The sequence below is a fragment of the Heterodontus francisci genome, chromosome 18 (assembly GCF_036365525.1).
Source record: "Heterodontus francisci isolate sHetFra1 chromosome 18, sHetFra1.hap1, whole genome shotgun sequence".
NCBI lineage: Eukaryota > Metazoa > Chordata > Chondrichthyes > Heterodontiformes > Heterodontidae > Heterodontus > Heterodontus francisci.
Window position 1 is genome coordinate 40,425,409 of NC_090388.1, and position 14,792 is coordinate 40,440,200.

Genomic DNA, 14,792 nt, shown 5'->3' on the forward strand with positions numbered 1-14,792 from the left:
CACCATTGCATGCTCATTCCTAAGTTTCACAGAGGTTTCAATATTATGGATGCAAGGACAACAGCTAGTTCTGCAAAAGGAAAATGTTTGGGTAAAGTATTATCCTTTTTAATTATAGTTTAGAATCAAATCAGTGCTGAATGATACAGAATCAAAGACAAACTTATAATTAGTAGTTTCACTTTGTGAAACAGCAATTATATGTGATGAGGAAATCTGAGGTAATGAAACAGGGAATTACACTCAGCTTGTTAGCCCAATGGAATGAGAGCTCATTCAGAATAGTTGCGTAATAATGAGATATATTTATTATTTATTTTATTTAGAGATACAGCACTGAAACAGGCCCTTCGGCCCACTGGGTCTGTGCCGACCAACAACCACCCATTTATACTAACCCAGCAGAAATCCCATATTCCCTACCACATCCCCACCTACACTAGGGGCAATTTACAATGGTCAATTTACCTATCAACCTGCAAGTCTTTGGCTGTGGGAGGAAACCGGAGCACCCGGCGAAAACCCACGCGGTCACAGGGAGAACTTGCAAACTCTGCACAGGCAATACCCAGAATTGAACCCGGTTCCCTGGAGCTGTGAAGCTGCGATGCAAACCACTGTGCCACTGTACCGCCCAATATTGGCTTCAATTCTGTGTTTTAACTTTTGGTACAATAATGTAATATAGTAGGGGTAAGAGAAAAATATAAAAGTGCCAAATTGTATTGAAGAATTGGATTCCATGAATTCTATCAACCCGAATACTCTAAGGTGTTTGAATTCCCAACCATCAGATATGGTTATAAATACTGTATTTTAAGAGTATGCCAAAGTACTACTGCATGTACTTATTAAATCTATGAATGTTTGATCTTAACTTTGAGAACCTTATTGATTTTGAGATTGAACATCTAATCATAAATAAAATGCATCCTCTAAGACATAGACCATCAGCCTGAGTGACAGTCAACAAAACATTAATCGTGAACATCTCATGAGGCAGACTGCAATATTATTGCAGGCTTTTTGAGCATTTTAATTAGTTTTAAGTGTTCCATGACAGCAGTTGTAGAACCAACCTTCACAAAGTAAAACTGAATGAAATTATTTCCTTGGGTTTGGTTACCACTCCAAAGTATGGTGTCAAAATGACTTTTGGCGATCGCAGCTGATGGACACAAGGTTTGAATTCTTCTATTACTTTAACTGAGATATTAACCCATTTAAAGTAAACGGGATAATGATAGGGCTAAATAGCGGACAGCAGAATATCACTGAACCTGCTAAATGTGAATGTGCTAATCTCACTAAAATTAATTTCTATTCTTATATTGTTCTAAAATATTGGATTGTAGAACTGCACACAGATCTTACCAGATAGTTGATGGTGTAAAATTTGTCATATTCATGATTTTTAGCATTGATTCTGCGATGCTGTTTTTTCCTCATATGATCTTTTAGAGTATTTCTGTCACGGAAGGTCTTCTCACAATACAAACATTGTAAACTACAGAAACAGGCATTTGTCAATAACACATGTAATAAGTTCAAACCTCTTACCTAAATGTTGAATACATAAATAGCTGTAATCAACCATGAAATCACCTGAAAGATCTAAAAACTTAAATTCTTGCAAGTAATTAGCAATTATTTCTCTGTGACTGTATAATTGAATTGAGGCCAAGATAAAAATATTCATGTACAAAGTTGACAGCACTCTTTAATGTTTCATTTATGTTGATTCAATATCACATTCAATTGTGATTTGAACATTCCCACAGGAATAATTAAGCAATTCAACAGAACACATAAATTCATCAAAGAACCAGAGGCAACTAAATTTTAACGATCCAGAAAGCACTGCATGAAAGAGCAGTGGAAGCAGATTTAGTGGTAACTTTCAAAAGGGAATTGGATAAATACTTGAAAGGAGAAAATTGACAAGACAATGGGGAAAGAGCAGGGGAGTGGGAGTAATTGGAGTGCTCTTTCAAAGAACTTGCAAGATGGGCCGAATAGCCTCATTCTGTGCTTTATCATTCTACCATCTCATTTACATTACATTCCTGGGGAGCCATGCGTCTGAACATGCTGATAAAGGAGATGAAGGAGGGTCAGTGACGGCTGCAGGTTTGTCTGGACCATTGACAGCTTGACTGTACACTGATTTGATAACGCAAACAAAGTAGTAATAAGCATCGGGCGCCTTCAAATGCTACAGTGGAACTATCACAGTAGCAGTGTAACATAAAATCTTTTCATTTTCGTTTTCTTGACTTAACCCAGGGCAAAATGCCACTGAAGAATAATGAAGAAACGAACAGCCTTCCATCTCTGCTACCAGCCATATCCTTTCCCATGTCCTAATTCACCCTTTCATTCACCGGTCCCAAGAAATGCACTTTTAAAAAAAAAAAATTCATTCATGGGTTGTGAGCGTTGCTGGCAGGCCAGCATTTATCGCCCATTCCTAATTGCCGTTGAGGTGGTGGTGGTGAGCCGCCTTGTTGAACTGCTGCAGTCAATATTGGTGTAGCTACACCCACTGTGCTGTTAGGAAGGGAGTTCCAAGATTTTAACCCTGTGACGTTGAAAGAGCGGCAATATAGTTCCAAGGCAGGATAGTGTGTGAAATCGAGGGGAACTCACAGGTGGCAGTCATAGAGAGATACAGCACTGAAACAGGCCCTTCGGTCCACCGAGTCTGTGCCGACCAACAACCACCCATTTATACTAATCCTACATTAATCCTATATTCCCTACCACATCCCCACCATTCTCCTACCACCTACCTACACTAGGGGCAATTAACAATGGCCAACATTTTCCTATCAAACTGCAAGTCTTTGGTGGTGATGTTCCCATGCATCTGCTGCCCTTGTTCTTCTAGGTGCTAGAGGTCACGGGTTTGGAAGGTGCTGTCGAAGGAGCCTTGGTGCATTGCTGCAGTGCATTTTGGAGATGGTGCACACCGCTGCCACTGTGCACTGGTGGTGGATGCAGTGAATGTTTAAGATGGTGGATGGGGTGCCGATCAAGTGGGCTGCTTTATCCTGGATGGCGTCAAGCTTCTTGAGTGTTGTTGGAGTCGCACTCATCCAGGCAAGTGAAGAGTATTCCATCATACTCCTGACTTTAGTTTAGAGATACAGCACTGAAACAGGCCCTTCGGCCCACCGAGTCTGTGCCGAACATCAACCACCCATTTATACTAATCCTACACTAATCCCATATTCCTACCAAACATCCCCACCTGTCCCTATATTTCCCTACCACCTACCTATACTAGGGGCAATTTATAATGGCCAATTTACCTACCAACAAGTCTTTTGGCTTGTGGGAGGAAACCAGAGCACCCGGAGAAAACCCATGCAGACACAGGGAGAACTTGCAAACTCCACACAGGCAGTACCCAGAATTGAACCCGGGTCGCTGGAGCTGTGAGGCTGCGGTGCTAACCACTGCACCACTGTGCCTTATAGATGGTAGACAGGCTTTGGGGAATCAGGAGGTGAGTTACTCATCACAGAATTCCCAGCCTCTGATCTGCTCTTGTAGCCACAGTACTTTATGTCACTGGGCCAGTTAAGTTTCTGGTCAAAGGTGAACCCCAGGGTGTTGATTCAGCAGGTCTGGCAGCATCTGTGGAAAGAGAAGCAGAGTTAACGTTTCGGGTCAGTGACCCTTCTTCGGCTCCGAAGAAGGGTCACTGACCCGAAACGTTAACTCTGCTTCTCTTTCCACAGATGCTGCCAGACCTGCTGAGTGAATCCAGCATTTCTTGTTTTTGTTTCAGATTTCCAGCATCCGCAGTATTTTGCTTTTATTACCCAGGGTGTTGATGGTGGATTATTCAGTGATGGCAATGCTGTTGAACATTGAGGGGAGATGGTTAGATTCTCTTTTGTTGGATATGGTCATTGCCTTGCACTTGTGCGGCACAAATGTTACTTGCCACTTATCAGCCCATGCCTGAATGTTAGCCAGGTTTTGCTGCATGCGGGCACGGACTGCTTCAGTATCTGACGAGTTGTGAATGGTACTGAACACTGTGCAATCCTCAGCAAACATCCCCACTTCTGACCTTATGCTGGAGGGAAGGTCATTGATGAAGCAGCTGAAGATGGTTGGGCCTAGCACACTACGTTGAGGAACTCCATTAGCAATGTCCTGGGGCTGAGATGACTGGTCTCCAACAACCACAACCATCTTCCTTTGTGCTAGGTATGACGACAACCAGTGGAAAGTTTTCCCCGATTTCCTGTGACTTCAATTTTGCCAACACTCCTTGATGCCACACTTGGTCAAATGTTGCACTGATGTCAAGGGCAGTCACTCTCCCCTCCCCTCTGGAATTCAGCTCTTATGTCCATGTTTGGACCAAGGCCGTACTGAGGAATGTCGATAGTTACAATAAAGATTTTTCACTGAGTGAGACACAAGGGTGTGGAATGAAAGATTGAAAATTTAAGGCAGACCATTTGGCCCAGTGAGATGTGAAAGTGGGATCCAACAGTGGAAAATAGAGGCTCCAGGGCTGCAGATAGAGATCTCTGGGGTCCTGCTTAAAGACAAAAGATGCTGGATGAACAAAACATTCATATGAAGACACTGACGATCATATTGGAGAACCAGATACAGATAGCAGGGATCACTGAACTGAGTGTTGATGCCAAGACAAGTGCATCTGGCCACCCAACAAAGGCTTTGAGACCGATCAGTGCATCCAATGTGGATTTTTTTGACCACAGGGGATCAGGCCTTGGGGAAACATCTGCAGAGAATGATGGCGACCAGCTTGCAAAATATTTGGGGTGCTATCTCTCTGATTGTTCTCAGCTGGAGGGTTGGTCTGATGATCAGTGGATTGTCAGATCTAGGATCCAGCACAAGAGGCATGGCTAAAATATGCTTTCATGACCTCTCTCCTGATGACAACTCATGATACTTTCCAGTTAGCCAGCTGCCTTAGATACTGGCTCACAATGGCGGCAGGATAGAGGACCAGGCTGCTCATGAATCTGCAGTGACGACCAAGCCTGATGAAAAGTCCTCCTAGGACTTGCACGCTCTGAGAGGAGTGCCACCTTGGTCCCAAGATACCAAGCCTAGAATACCATAGCACAGCTACGTCCCAATGGCATCCTGCCCTCAGGTAAGACCTGAGCACAACACCAGGACAGGTTTATGAGGAGAACAAAGAGGCACTAGGGGTAGGAACAGTGATAAAAAATAAGTACTGTTTGTAAGTATGTAAGCACAGTAAAACCACTTTGCAATATATGAAATCCAGTGCTCCAAACTAAGTTAAATTTTTGTTTGTATGTGTTTGGGAGGAAGTTTGGAGGCCAGTTTGCAATTGAAGACACATTTACATTTATGTCTCCTTAAGCAGGTCTGAGAGACACCATTAAAGGAGCAGTGTTGTGTGTCGACTCTCCTGGAAGTGTAACTCTGGTTTAAATTTTCTTCTGTTGTGCAGCTTTAACTGAGAGTCTCTGCCATTTCCCCTCTTACTGCTCCTATTCTGCCTTTATTTACACCCTTTGAGAGCCCAAAGGAAGGGTTGCATGTTAGAAGGCTAGGAAGATTACCCTCATAAATTTGCAGTAAGGCAACTTGTAGAATTTTTTCTTAGCATTGCCAAGATGAGATTTTTCTAACTGCTTCAGTCAAAGTTGATGTTCCAAAATGTTTGTGGACATTTGTAGGAAATGGTTGAGATCATAGGCTGACTTGATAAGTGATTCCAGTAACTTACCTCACTTGGCTAGAAGCCCAACTTTAATCTGTTGCAATTCTGGCGCAAGTTCAATAATTTTAGGAAAAGCAGCTTTTGCCCTCATTTGCATACAAATCACTATAGGGGTGGACATATCCACTGCCAGCAGACACTTCTGCTGGAATTTAGCATGTATTCTAGAGTGGTTATTAACTTTGGTATATCCAATGTATATCTCAATGTCACCAATTTTGAGCCCAAAAAACCTTGGTAGCCCAGGCCCTCAATTTTATGTGCACCAGTATGGCTTTATTTTCTACGGTTTAAATTATTGAAGCACCTTATATGATATTCATTGTAAGAGTCATTACATAAAGGGAAATTAAGTGAAATAATATAAACTAGTAAAACATTTTGTGCTTTATATTTATTCGTTCATGGGATGTGGGCATAGATGGTAAGGTCAGCATTTATTTCTCATTCCCAAGTGCCCGTGAGAAGGTGCTGGTGAGCTGCCTTCTTGAACTGCTGCAGTAGTAGGTACAACAAAATTAGAGGATTACTGCAGAGTCAATGTTCATACCAATTGTACCAACTGTTACATGTGCTAACAACAATACTTGTTTATTTCTGGACTGAATGAAATGGCTTGAAAGTGAAGACAAGAAGCTACACTACTACCAGCAAGTCTGCTTACTAATACATGGATATGCAGACAGATTAATTTGTAAATCACCACCTTTTATGATTTCTCAAGGGAGACTCAATAATTCTGCATATTGGTAACTTGTGACCACATACCACTTTGGAATCACTAAGATATTGTTCAGTTTTAATTAATACTGCCAGATTTCCTGTGACTCTGTTCATGCTAAGGCTAGGGTTATGCTGTTGCAAAGGGTGGGGTGGAGAAGCTGTGCATATTTCCACTGAAAGACTTTGAAGACAAGTTTGCGGAAATGTGCTCCGAGACAAGTGAAGTGACTTTCGATTGGTTGCTGGAAAATAAATAAAGTTTCCTTACCCACCACAGGCAGATAAGTAAATAAATTTGGTCCTCTCACAAATCACAATTAATACAAGTAATAAATCTGTCCAAATAACATGCAAGAAAGTGGCTGTTTGAGATGAACAGTAGCTTAGGGCAAGATTTTAATTCACCCAAAGACAATCCACTTGCGCGGAGTTGCAATTGGCCCACAGTATATTTGTCCAGTAAAGTGCATGGGGGCAATGTGTTCCAATTGCTAAATAGATGTCGAGAGAATGCAAGGCAACCCATGGGCCTCAAACTGACCCTACATGTTTGGAATAAATAGCAAAAAAAATTGTATTCCTTAGAGAGGATGTGGACTATGACAGGAAGTGGGAGCAATCTGTCCAAGACAGCAAGTAAGCATATAGCTTCTTTAACAAATAAAAATTCCATGAACAAAAAGGCCTTTGCATATCTATATAACCATTTACATCGCTTTTCCGATCAGAAATTACTCCGAAAAAGGTTTTTTTTTTAATTTCTTGGCTTGAGGCACAACTTGTACATTATCAGCCTAACAGAGGGGCTTACAAGAATCAAGTCCCAGCACACTTGGTTAATGGTCTATCTTATTGTCAATCAAACGAATTCGAGAAATTGCTTGTAGAGGGTTATGTTAGGAGTTATGTCCTGCTATCTTGAACCTCTTCAATTGTCAACTTTGGGTCTTGGAAACTGCAAGAACGTCAGGTGAGCAAGAGCAGTTGCTAGAGGTAGCAATGTGATTTTCCATCCCCTTGCAGTGCAACTGTGATCAGGACCAAACAACGTGAGACTAAACCTGTATTTCTGCAAACCATCACACTATTCAATGGTGTCTACTTAATAAATTTAAAATATGCATACTTATCCATTTTTTTCTGCACCAAATCCAGGAATTCATTGCAGTACACAATGTTGTCAGGAAGGCCCACATTGAAAGAATGATCTTTAGCCATATGGTTGAAGAGAATAGCCCTGAATATATATTAGTTTCAGTTTTATTTTACATTCAAGTTCTTACTTTCATAATATAAAGCTGTATTAACATACAGAAGTAACTAATTACCAAAGTACAAAAATAGCAAATTTCTAAAATTAATTTAAAAAATACAAGAAAACTAAGCCCTTTTTAAGCTTGGACATAAAATGACTGAAAACGCTTCATGAAATAAATTTCATTCAACACTTTTTCTCAGAAATTTCTAATTTCCAAAAAGTTTTAAACAAATTAACAAAAAATACACATTGCACAGTAATATGACTAAATTCAAACTTAAAAAAAAACATTTTCACTGGCTTGTACTTGAAGCCCCCAAACTCAAAGAGCCCTAGGCTTGGAAAGACAGAACGCGAGAGCATGAGAGACCACTGAACTTGAAAAGCTATTCATGTCTGACCTGAATTTGTAATATGGAGGGGAAAGAAATTCACACATACGTAATAACTTATATATACAGGAAAAATGGCTCATGTTTTGGAATTCTCTTGGTAATAAGTGAATATGATATAATACTCTGCAACAATGTAACAGGTTTCACGGGTTGACAGTGGCAACTAGTTCAATGTCTTGTAATTTTTGTAACAGGAAAGGCCCGAGTTCGGAAGAAGTTAATTAGAAAATATTCCTAGGACTAAAAAAAGCACAGCTGTTGCAGAAAGTACAGACCTGTTTCCTGCAAATTCTTCATTACAAAACACACAGATACGAGCAAAGTTGCTGTCATTCCTTTCCTGCTGTTGCTGTTCCAAAACATCTTCCTATGAAAAAGGAAACAAATCAGAAAAACTGATGCTGGCTATTGTATATTTATCACTGAGAACAATGATGGAAGAAATAGCTTTTGCTGACTGGCTGATATGCAAATTTAACTTTAATCAAAATGCACCTACTTACAGACCATCTTGTGTAAAGAATACTCACAGAAACAATGAATGATCTATACTCACCGAGAGGAAAAGCTCCAACTCATACAAGTCAATACAACACAACAGATTGTATTTCAAACGTATCTTTAATACAGAAAATGTCCTAAGGTGATTCAAAGATGAGGAAAAGACATCAAACAAAAGCAAAAGAATTGGTGACATGACTGACTTATGGTTGAAAAGATGGGGAGAGAGAAGCAGTAAGGAGGAAGGATTACAATCAAGAACTTCAAAAGATTATTTGATCAAAGATTAAGATGGCCAAAGGCTGTACTACCAATGTGTAGTGGAGGACAGGAGGTCAGAATCAGGGGCCAAACAGCATGGCTGAGAAGTTGGATTGGTGGAATTTGAAGAGGTAAGATAGGGCAAGGCCCAGGGGAAAGAATTGTAAATGAGGACGAAGCTTGTTGAATTTGTTGTTCTGGCAACAGGACAGTGAGTGGTCATTAAGAAAGAGAGTGATGAACGAGCATGTAGTGGAGTTTTGGATGAGTTGCAAATTGTGTATCGTGGTGCCCAAAAGACCAACGAAGTGGGTGTTAGAAAAGTCTGACGATAACTAAATTGAGGATAAGGGTTTCAATTACACTGGAGGGAGGCAAGAACAGGGGTGCATAATACTGCAGAGATGGAAATACAAAGTCTTGCTGATGGACAGAAAATTAGGTTTCAAGCTCAGCTCAGGGTCGAGAAGCACAGTAAGTCACAACAGTTGATTCATTCAGTGAGCAGCCAGAGAAAGGATGGAATTAGTGACAAAAGGTATTGAGGTTCTGGCAGAAGACAAATAAAATGGATTTGATTTTCCAGATGTTCAACTCAAAGAAGATCTGGTCAATGCTGGGCAAACAGTCCACCAACACTGATGGTCATGAAGTTGAGGATGCTGGTGGAGAGGAAGAATTAGGTGTCACCAACACATCGAAACTAATTGCATGCCTGTGGTAAATGTCAGAGAGGGGGAACATTTAAACAAAGAAAAGGAGGGAGCCAATGAATCTTTGGCTCCCAATTCTTTTGCTTTATGTCTTTTCCTCATCTTGGGCACTCTGGTAGTAGCCAAATGCGATAGTGAGGGAAAGACACAGCTGGAAAAATACTAACTATATTGGATAAGGAAGAGTGACAGTGGTTCTGTGGAGATTGACCATGAAGGAGAGGAGGATAAAGTGGTTGATTGCTGTAGAAAGGATAAGGAAGGATAACATGACATGATCACAAAAAGGACATAATTGGTTACTGTTTTGGATTTGCTCAGTTCTGGGGACAGGGCGAAAACGAGACTGAAGAGATTCAACCAGAGTTATAGGAGAGGCAAATATGGAGTTGGTTGGTGATGATATGTTATAGAATCTCAAAAGGGAGGCTGTTTGAATCAGTTTACAGTACAGAAGCACATTTGTGTAATTGCTTTCATCCCAACTCTCTGAAAAAGTTATTAGTTACTCCGTTTTGCTAGCTTTTCTTCATAGCCTTTTACACTTTTTCTTTTTCAGGTATTTACCCACTTCTGTTAAAAGCTATTATGGATTCTGCTTCCATCGTTGTTTCTAGTAAAGCATTGTATGTCCTGCTGCATTAAACAAAAATCTCAACCTCTTTATCTAATCAAGACCCTTTGTAATTCTGGGCATCTCCATCAGATCTCATTTTAATTTTCCTCTTTTCTGGTGAAATGAGATCACAGTTTACTTAAACTCATATGTTGGCAAATCTTTTGGCCTTGACATCCTTCCCAAAATTGGAGAGAATGGCAGATTTGAGGATATGCGTCTGATGAGGAGGATGGTGAGAAGGCCGTTGATGGGGAGACAAGTGATGCCCATGCAAACAGCCATTTTTGAGGTCAGTACGAAAAGGCAATTGTGTGGTGAGGAGTTATATGGGGAGGATATCAAAGCAGCAGGAGGTGAGACTCAGAGTAGATAAGCCTGCTAAATGCTGAGGGAAGATGAGATGGAGAATAAGCTAGGGAACTAGGGAAAAGGGAAGAGGAGGTTATGGTGGCTTCGGCACCTGTGTGCATCGTTGCATTGAGATGACTAAGTCCAGAAGATCCACCCATTTGACTTGAGGTAGAGGTGACACGGAAAAGGACCAATGGGACAAGTCTTAGCTTTTCGTTCACCCCAAAATGATCTGAGAGCAGTAGAATATATTTATAGGGCAGCTAGAGCAGGAGAGTATTTTTTGACATGGAGAAGCTACATCTGGCAGTGGAAAACCAAGCCAGATTTATATCAGGTGCATCTTAGTCATGTGTCCCTCAGAAAGTGAACAATTATTTTCATTACAAATAATCATGAGCATCACGTAAAGGCAGCATGGATTAACTCTTTCTCTTTAGTATAAGGAACTGTACCACTGGTACATCCTTCCAAGTACAGAAAGTATAGGCACCCAAAAGATTCAGTATACTGAAAGTTTCAAGCAGGTCCATTTTTCAAAGTAAACTAGAAGAGAAAAGTCACTTGTTAAATCTGAGGAGACCCAAAATATTAGATTCAATCATTGTAATCATTACATTTTTAGTGATGTGAACAATAACTTATTTGCATTATCCTTTGCAGATGAAGTGAACCAAGCATCTTTTGGTCTACAGTTTAAGAAAGCCAAAATTTGGAGCTCTGAGGAGGGATGGCTATGACCAAACTGAGCTCCGAGGGGGGATAGCTATGACCAAACATTCTAAGGGCATGTTTCCTTGTCATAAGAAGTGGGGAATTGCAATCTTTGTGTACACACCAGTTTCCAAAAGATCTGGGGTTACCTGACTGCAGGATTTGTGCAGAACCATTGTAAGGAACATGAAGGGTTTATTAACAATTAGTGAGTGGACTTACTCAACCTTTTAATGCTAATAAAAGTGTAGGGTCACGAAAAAGAACTGGATAAATGCACCAATCTTGCACATAAAGGGAGCGTAAGTCAGAAACAGAGCTACAACATTACAGTGCGCTTCCTTCATTTGTGGCCCCCAAGTGGAAGTAGGGAATCAATGAATCCTGTTTGCCACCAGATGATATGCATGGAAGGGGATTATGCAAGTATCTTAGCACTGTTTAATATTCTTGTTTAGAACTTCAAGACTTTTGCTTAGTGAACATTATAATTAATGCTACCAGTGTCAGCTTACCTCAGTTGCTGAGATTCTGGTAGAAGTCAGAGGCAATGAGTTCAAGCCTCACTGTTCTTGAGCACATATTTTACACTGACAACCAGTGCTGTAATGTCTGAGGTGGGATTTTGGGTGAGATGTAAAATGAAGCCTAGTCTGCTTCCTCAGATAGACATAAAAAAAATCCGGGGTGCTATTCAAAGAGATGTAGGGAAATATTGTGTATTCTGGCCAACATTCCTCCCAACAAAAACAAATGCTGTGGTAATTTAGTTATTTGCTGTTTGTGGAACCACGCTTGCATAAGGACTGCTGTGTTTACCTGCATAACAGCAGTGGCTACACTTCAACAAATAATTCATTGTTTGTACAGTGCTTCGGGGCATCCTGAGGTTGTGACAAGGTGCCACATAAATGCAAGCTCTTCCTTTTTTGTTCTTCATAATATATTCAAAAAGTTCCATAAATATAATGCAAAACTCGTGTTTTGTGAATTATACTTTTAAAGCTCCATCATCTTTCGACATTGACATAAGTAATTAGAAAATCAGACCACAGGCTTCAGTCCAAAAAGTAATGGATAACAGGAAATTCCTGTTATTCCGGGCTAGACAAAAACAACTTTTGCTGAACAATTTGTAATTTGTGAACTACTATAACACATTTTCACATTTTGTGAAAACTAAGTTAATAATGATTGTTTTTCATTTCAAGGTGACAAGAGATGCTGTTTATATTTAAAAGATTGTGTTCATATGTGTCCCAATATGTTTTAAACAGTAATTATTTACATCTGTGCAACGTATCGGAATAGAATTTTTATTGTGAAACAAGGATATGCCATGACATTTCTGGATTCTGTCCACATTTCTAAACACAGCTTATGATTTGAGCCATTACAGAGTAATAATATGCCTACTTCAATAATCAGATGATTATATTAGTTACACTTTTAATTTTTTTTTTCTCCAGTTTTCTTTTCAGGGACAGTGGTGGTTTCAATGTTTGAGACCAATCGTGTAAGTAAGCCCTTGCTCTTTTTTTTTTTCCACGAAGTGCTTTTACTTTAACTTTATTTCTGACTTGTTGGCTTTACCAAAAGGAAAGAACTTGCATTTGCATTGCATCTTTCAAATTCTCAAACCATTCCAAAGTATTCTGTAGTCAATTAATTACTTTTGAAAAGTAATTATTATTGTTTTGTAGGCAAATGCAACAACCAATTGAGCATAGGAAGGTACCACAAACAATGAGATAAATTACATAGAGGAACTACCACGTTCTTTCTAGAATAGTGCTATGGGATGTTTTATATTCATCTGAGCAGGCAGACCGGGGCTCAGGTTAACTTCTCATCCAAAAGACTGCAAGTCCAAGAATGCAGTACTCCTCGACTAATTAACCTAGATTAGATGCTCAAATCCAGTAGTAGGTCTTGAACCAACAGCCTTCTGACTGACCAGAGACATGAGTGTTAACAAAGCCACGGCTTCAAATAGAACTTTGCAATCTTTCAGCACTGAAGGCAATTTGACCCATTGCTTTTGCGTGGCCTCTCTAAAAGACCTTCTCAATTAATTCCATTAATCCAACCTTTGCCCATACTGCCTTAAAATTTTTCTTTGTTTTAATATTTCTTGATTTTCCTTTTAAAAGAGACTGTAAATTCTGCTCCTATGAATGCTGCAGAGCCAGAAGCAGCAGCAATGTGGTGAATGGGAACAGTGTCAAATGAGCAGCAGCCAGTAAGGTGGGGGATGGGGGGGCGGGGGGGGGTAAGAAACCTGAGGACTTCTGTAGGTAGATAGTGAAAGTGCTTCCACTGGTTGGCAAGTGGGGAACAAGGTAGGGTACAGTGCGACACCCTGATGAATTCCGGTTCCATACTCTGCCCTGCAGCTGCGTTGCTCTCGTGACACAATCTTAGAATACTAATGCTCCAATTGGGCAGGAGGCAAGCTCAGCGCCCAATTAGAGGCACTGAGCTCCTCCAGGAGGTGGAAGCTGCCTGCCTGGAGCAGGCAGCAGCCACGTTGGGGACTGCTGCTACCTTGCCAAGGAGAGTAGGCAGCTCATGAAAGGGCCAGTTTGGCAATGACAGCGGAAAGTGGCCATGGACGCCAAGTGGAGGTACAGCCTTTGACCTGGAGCTAGCTGGCCCCTCAAATTTAATCTCAACACACATGCAAATGAATTGGTTTTGCCCTGCGGCGTCCCCAACAGCTGTGCGCTAATGTGCACCAGACAGGTTGAGATTGCCAAAATCTGATTTAAAAATTGCCTTCCTGAATGCTCTGGCCCCTTAACAAGTTTCTAAAAGAGCTTAATGGGCCCTTAAGTGGCAGTGTGCATGGTCCCAGCACTTCAAAAATTCAAAACTGTCCCAGAGGCATTGGGGTCCTGAGACGACCTCTGGGACGGCAATTTTCAAATTGTGCCTGCACCAGGTCCTGACCCTGCAGCCCTTTGATGAAAGTCTGCCCAGGGAATGAAATATGATCTGTTAAATGTGGCACTGACAATGGAATAAATATGGAAAATACTGGAAATACTCAGCATCTCAGACAGCACCTGTGGAGAGAAAACAGAGTTAATGTTTCAGGTCCCGGATCTGAAACATTAACTCTGTTTCTCTCTCCGTAGATGCTGCCTGACCTGCTGAGTATTTCCAGCATTTTCCTTGTTTATTTCAGATTTCCAGCATCCACGGTATTGTTCTTTTGCATTGACTATGGAACATGACTGCATCTTGTGCAGTGCAGGAGGATGCTGACTGTAGGTACATGGTGAATATCAGTGGGTTATAAGATTACAACTGGTTACATGTAGTATATATAGGTATTACACCTTTACTAACAGTTACATGTAGACTATTGTTGTATTACTTTTGATCATGAGGGGAATATGGGTGTCAACAGTATTACTATCAATTGATTATCAGTGTAATTTCAGTGAGTTACTATTAGTTACTTGTGGAATCATAGTTCCTCCCACCTCTAGTTCCC

The 14,792-nt window shown here is 40.7% G+C and overlaps 1 protein-coding gene across 1 annotated transcript in view; it reads right to left on the minus strand.

Annotated features, from left to right (window-relative positions):
- The window catches only part of znf277 (zinc finger protein 277), a 77,391-nt gene that overhangs the window by 26,999 nt on the left and 35,600 nt on the right, over positions 1-14,792 (minus strand). The window contains exons 5-7 of the mRNA XM_068050579.1: positions 8,407-8,498; positions 7,605-7,715; positions 1,375-1,507 (exon numbers count right to left, since the gene is read on the minus strand). Of these exons, the coding sequence (XP_067906680.1) occupies positions 1,375-1,507; positions 7,605-7,715; positions 8,407-8,498 (336 nt within the window). The remainder of the gene's footprint in view (positions 1-1,374; positions 1,508-7,604; positions 7,716-8,406; positions 8,499-14,792) is intronic.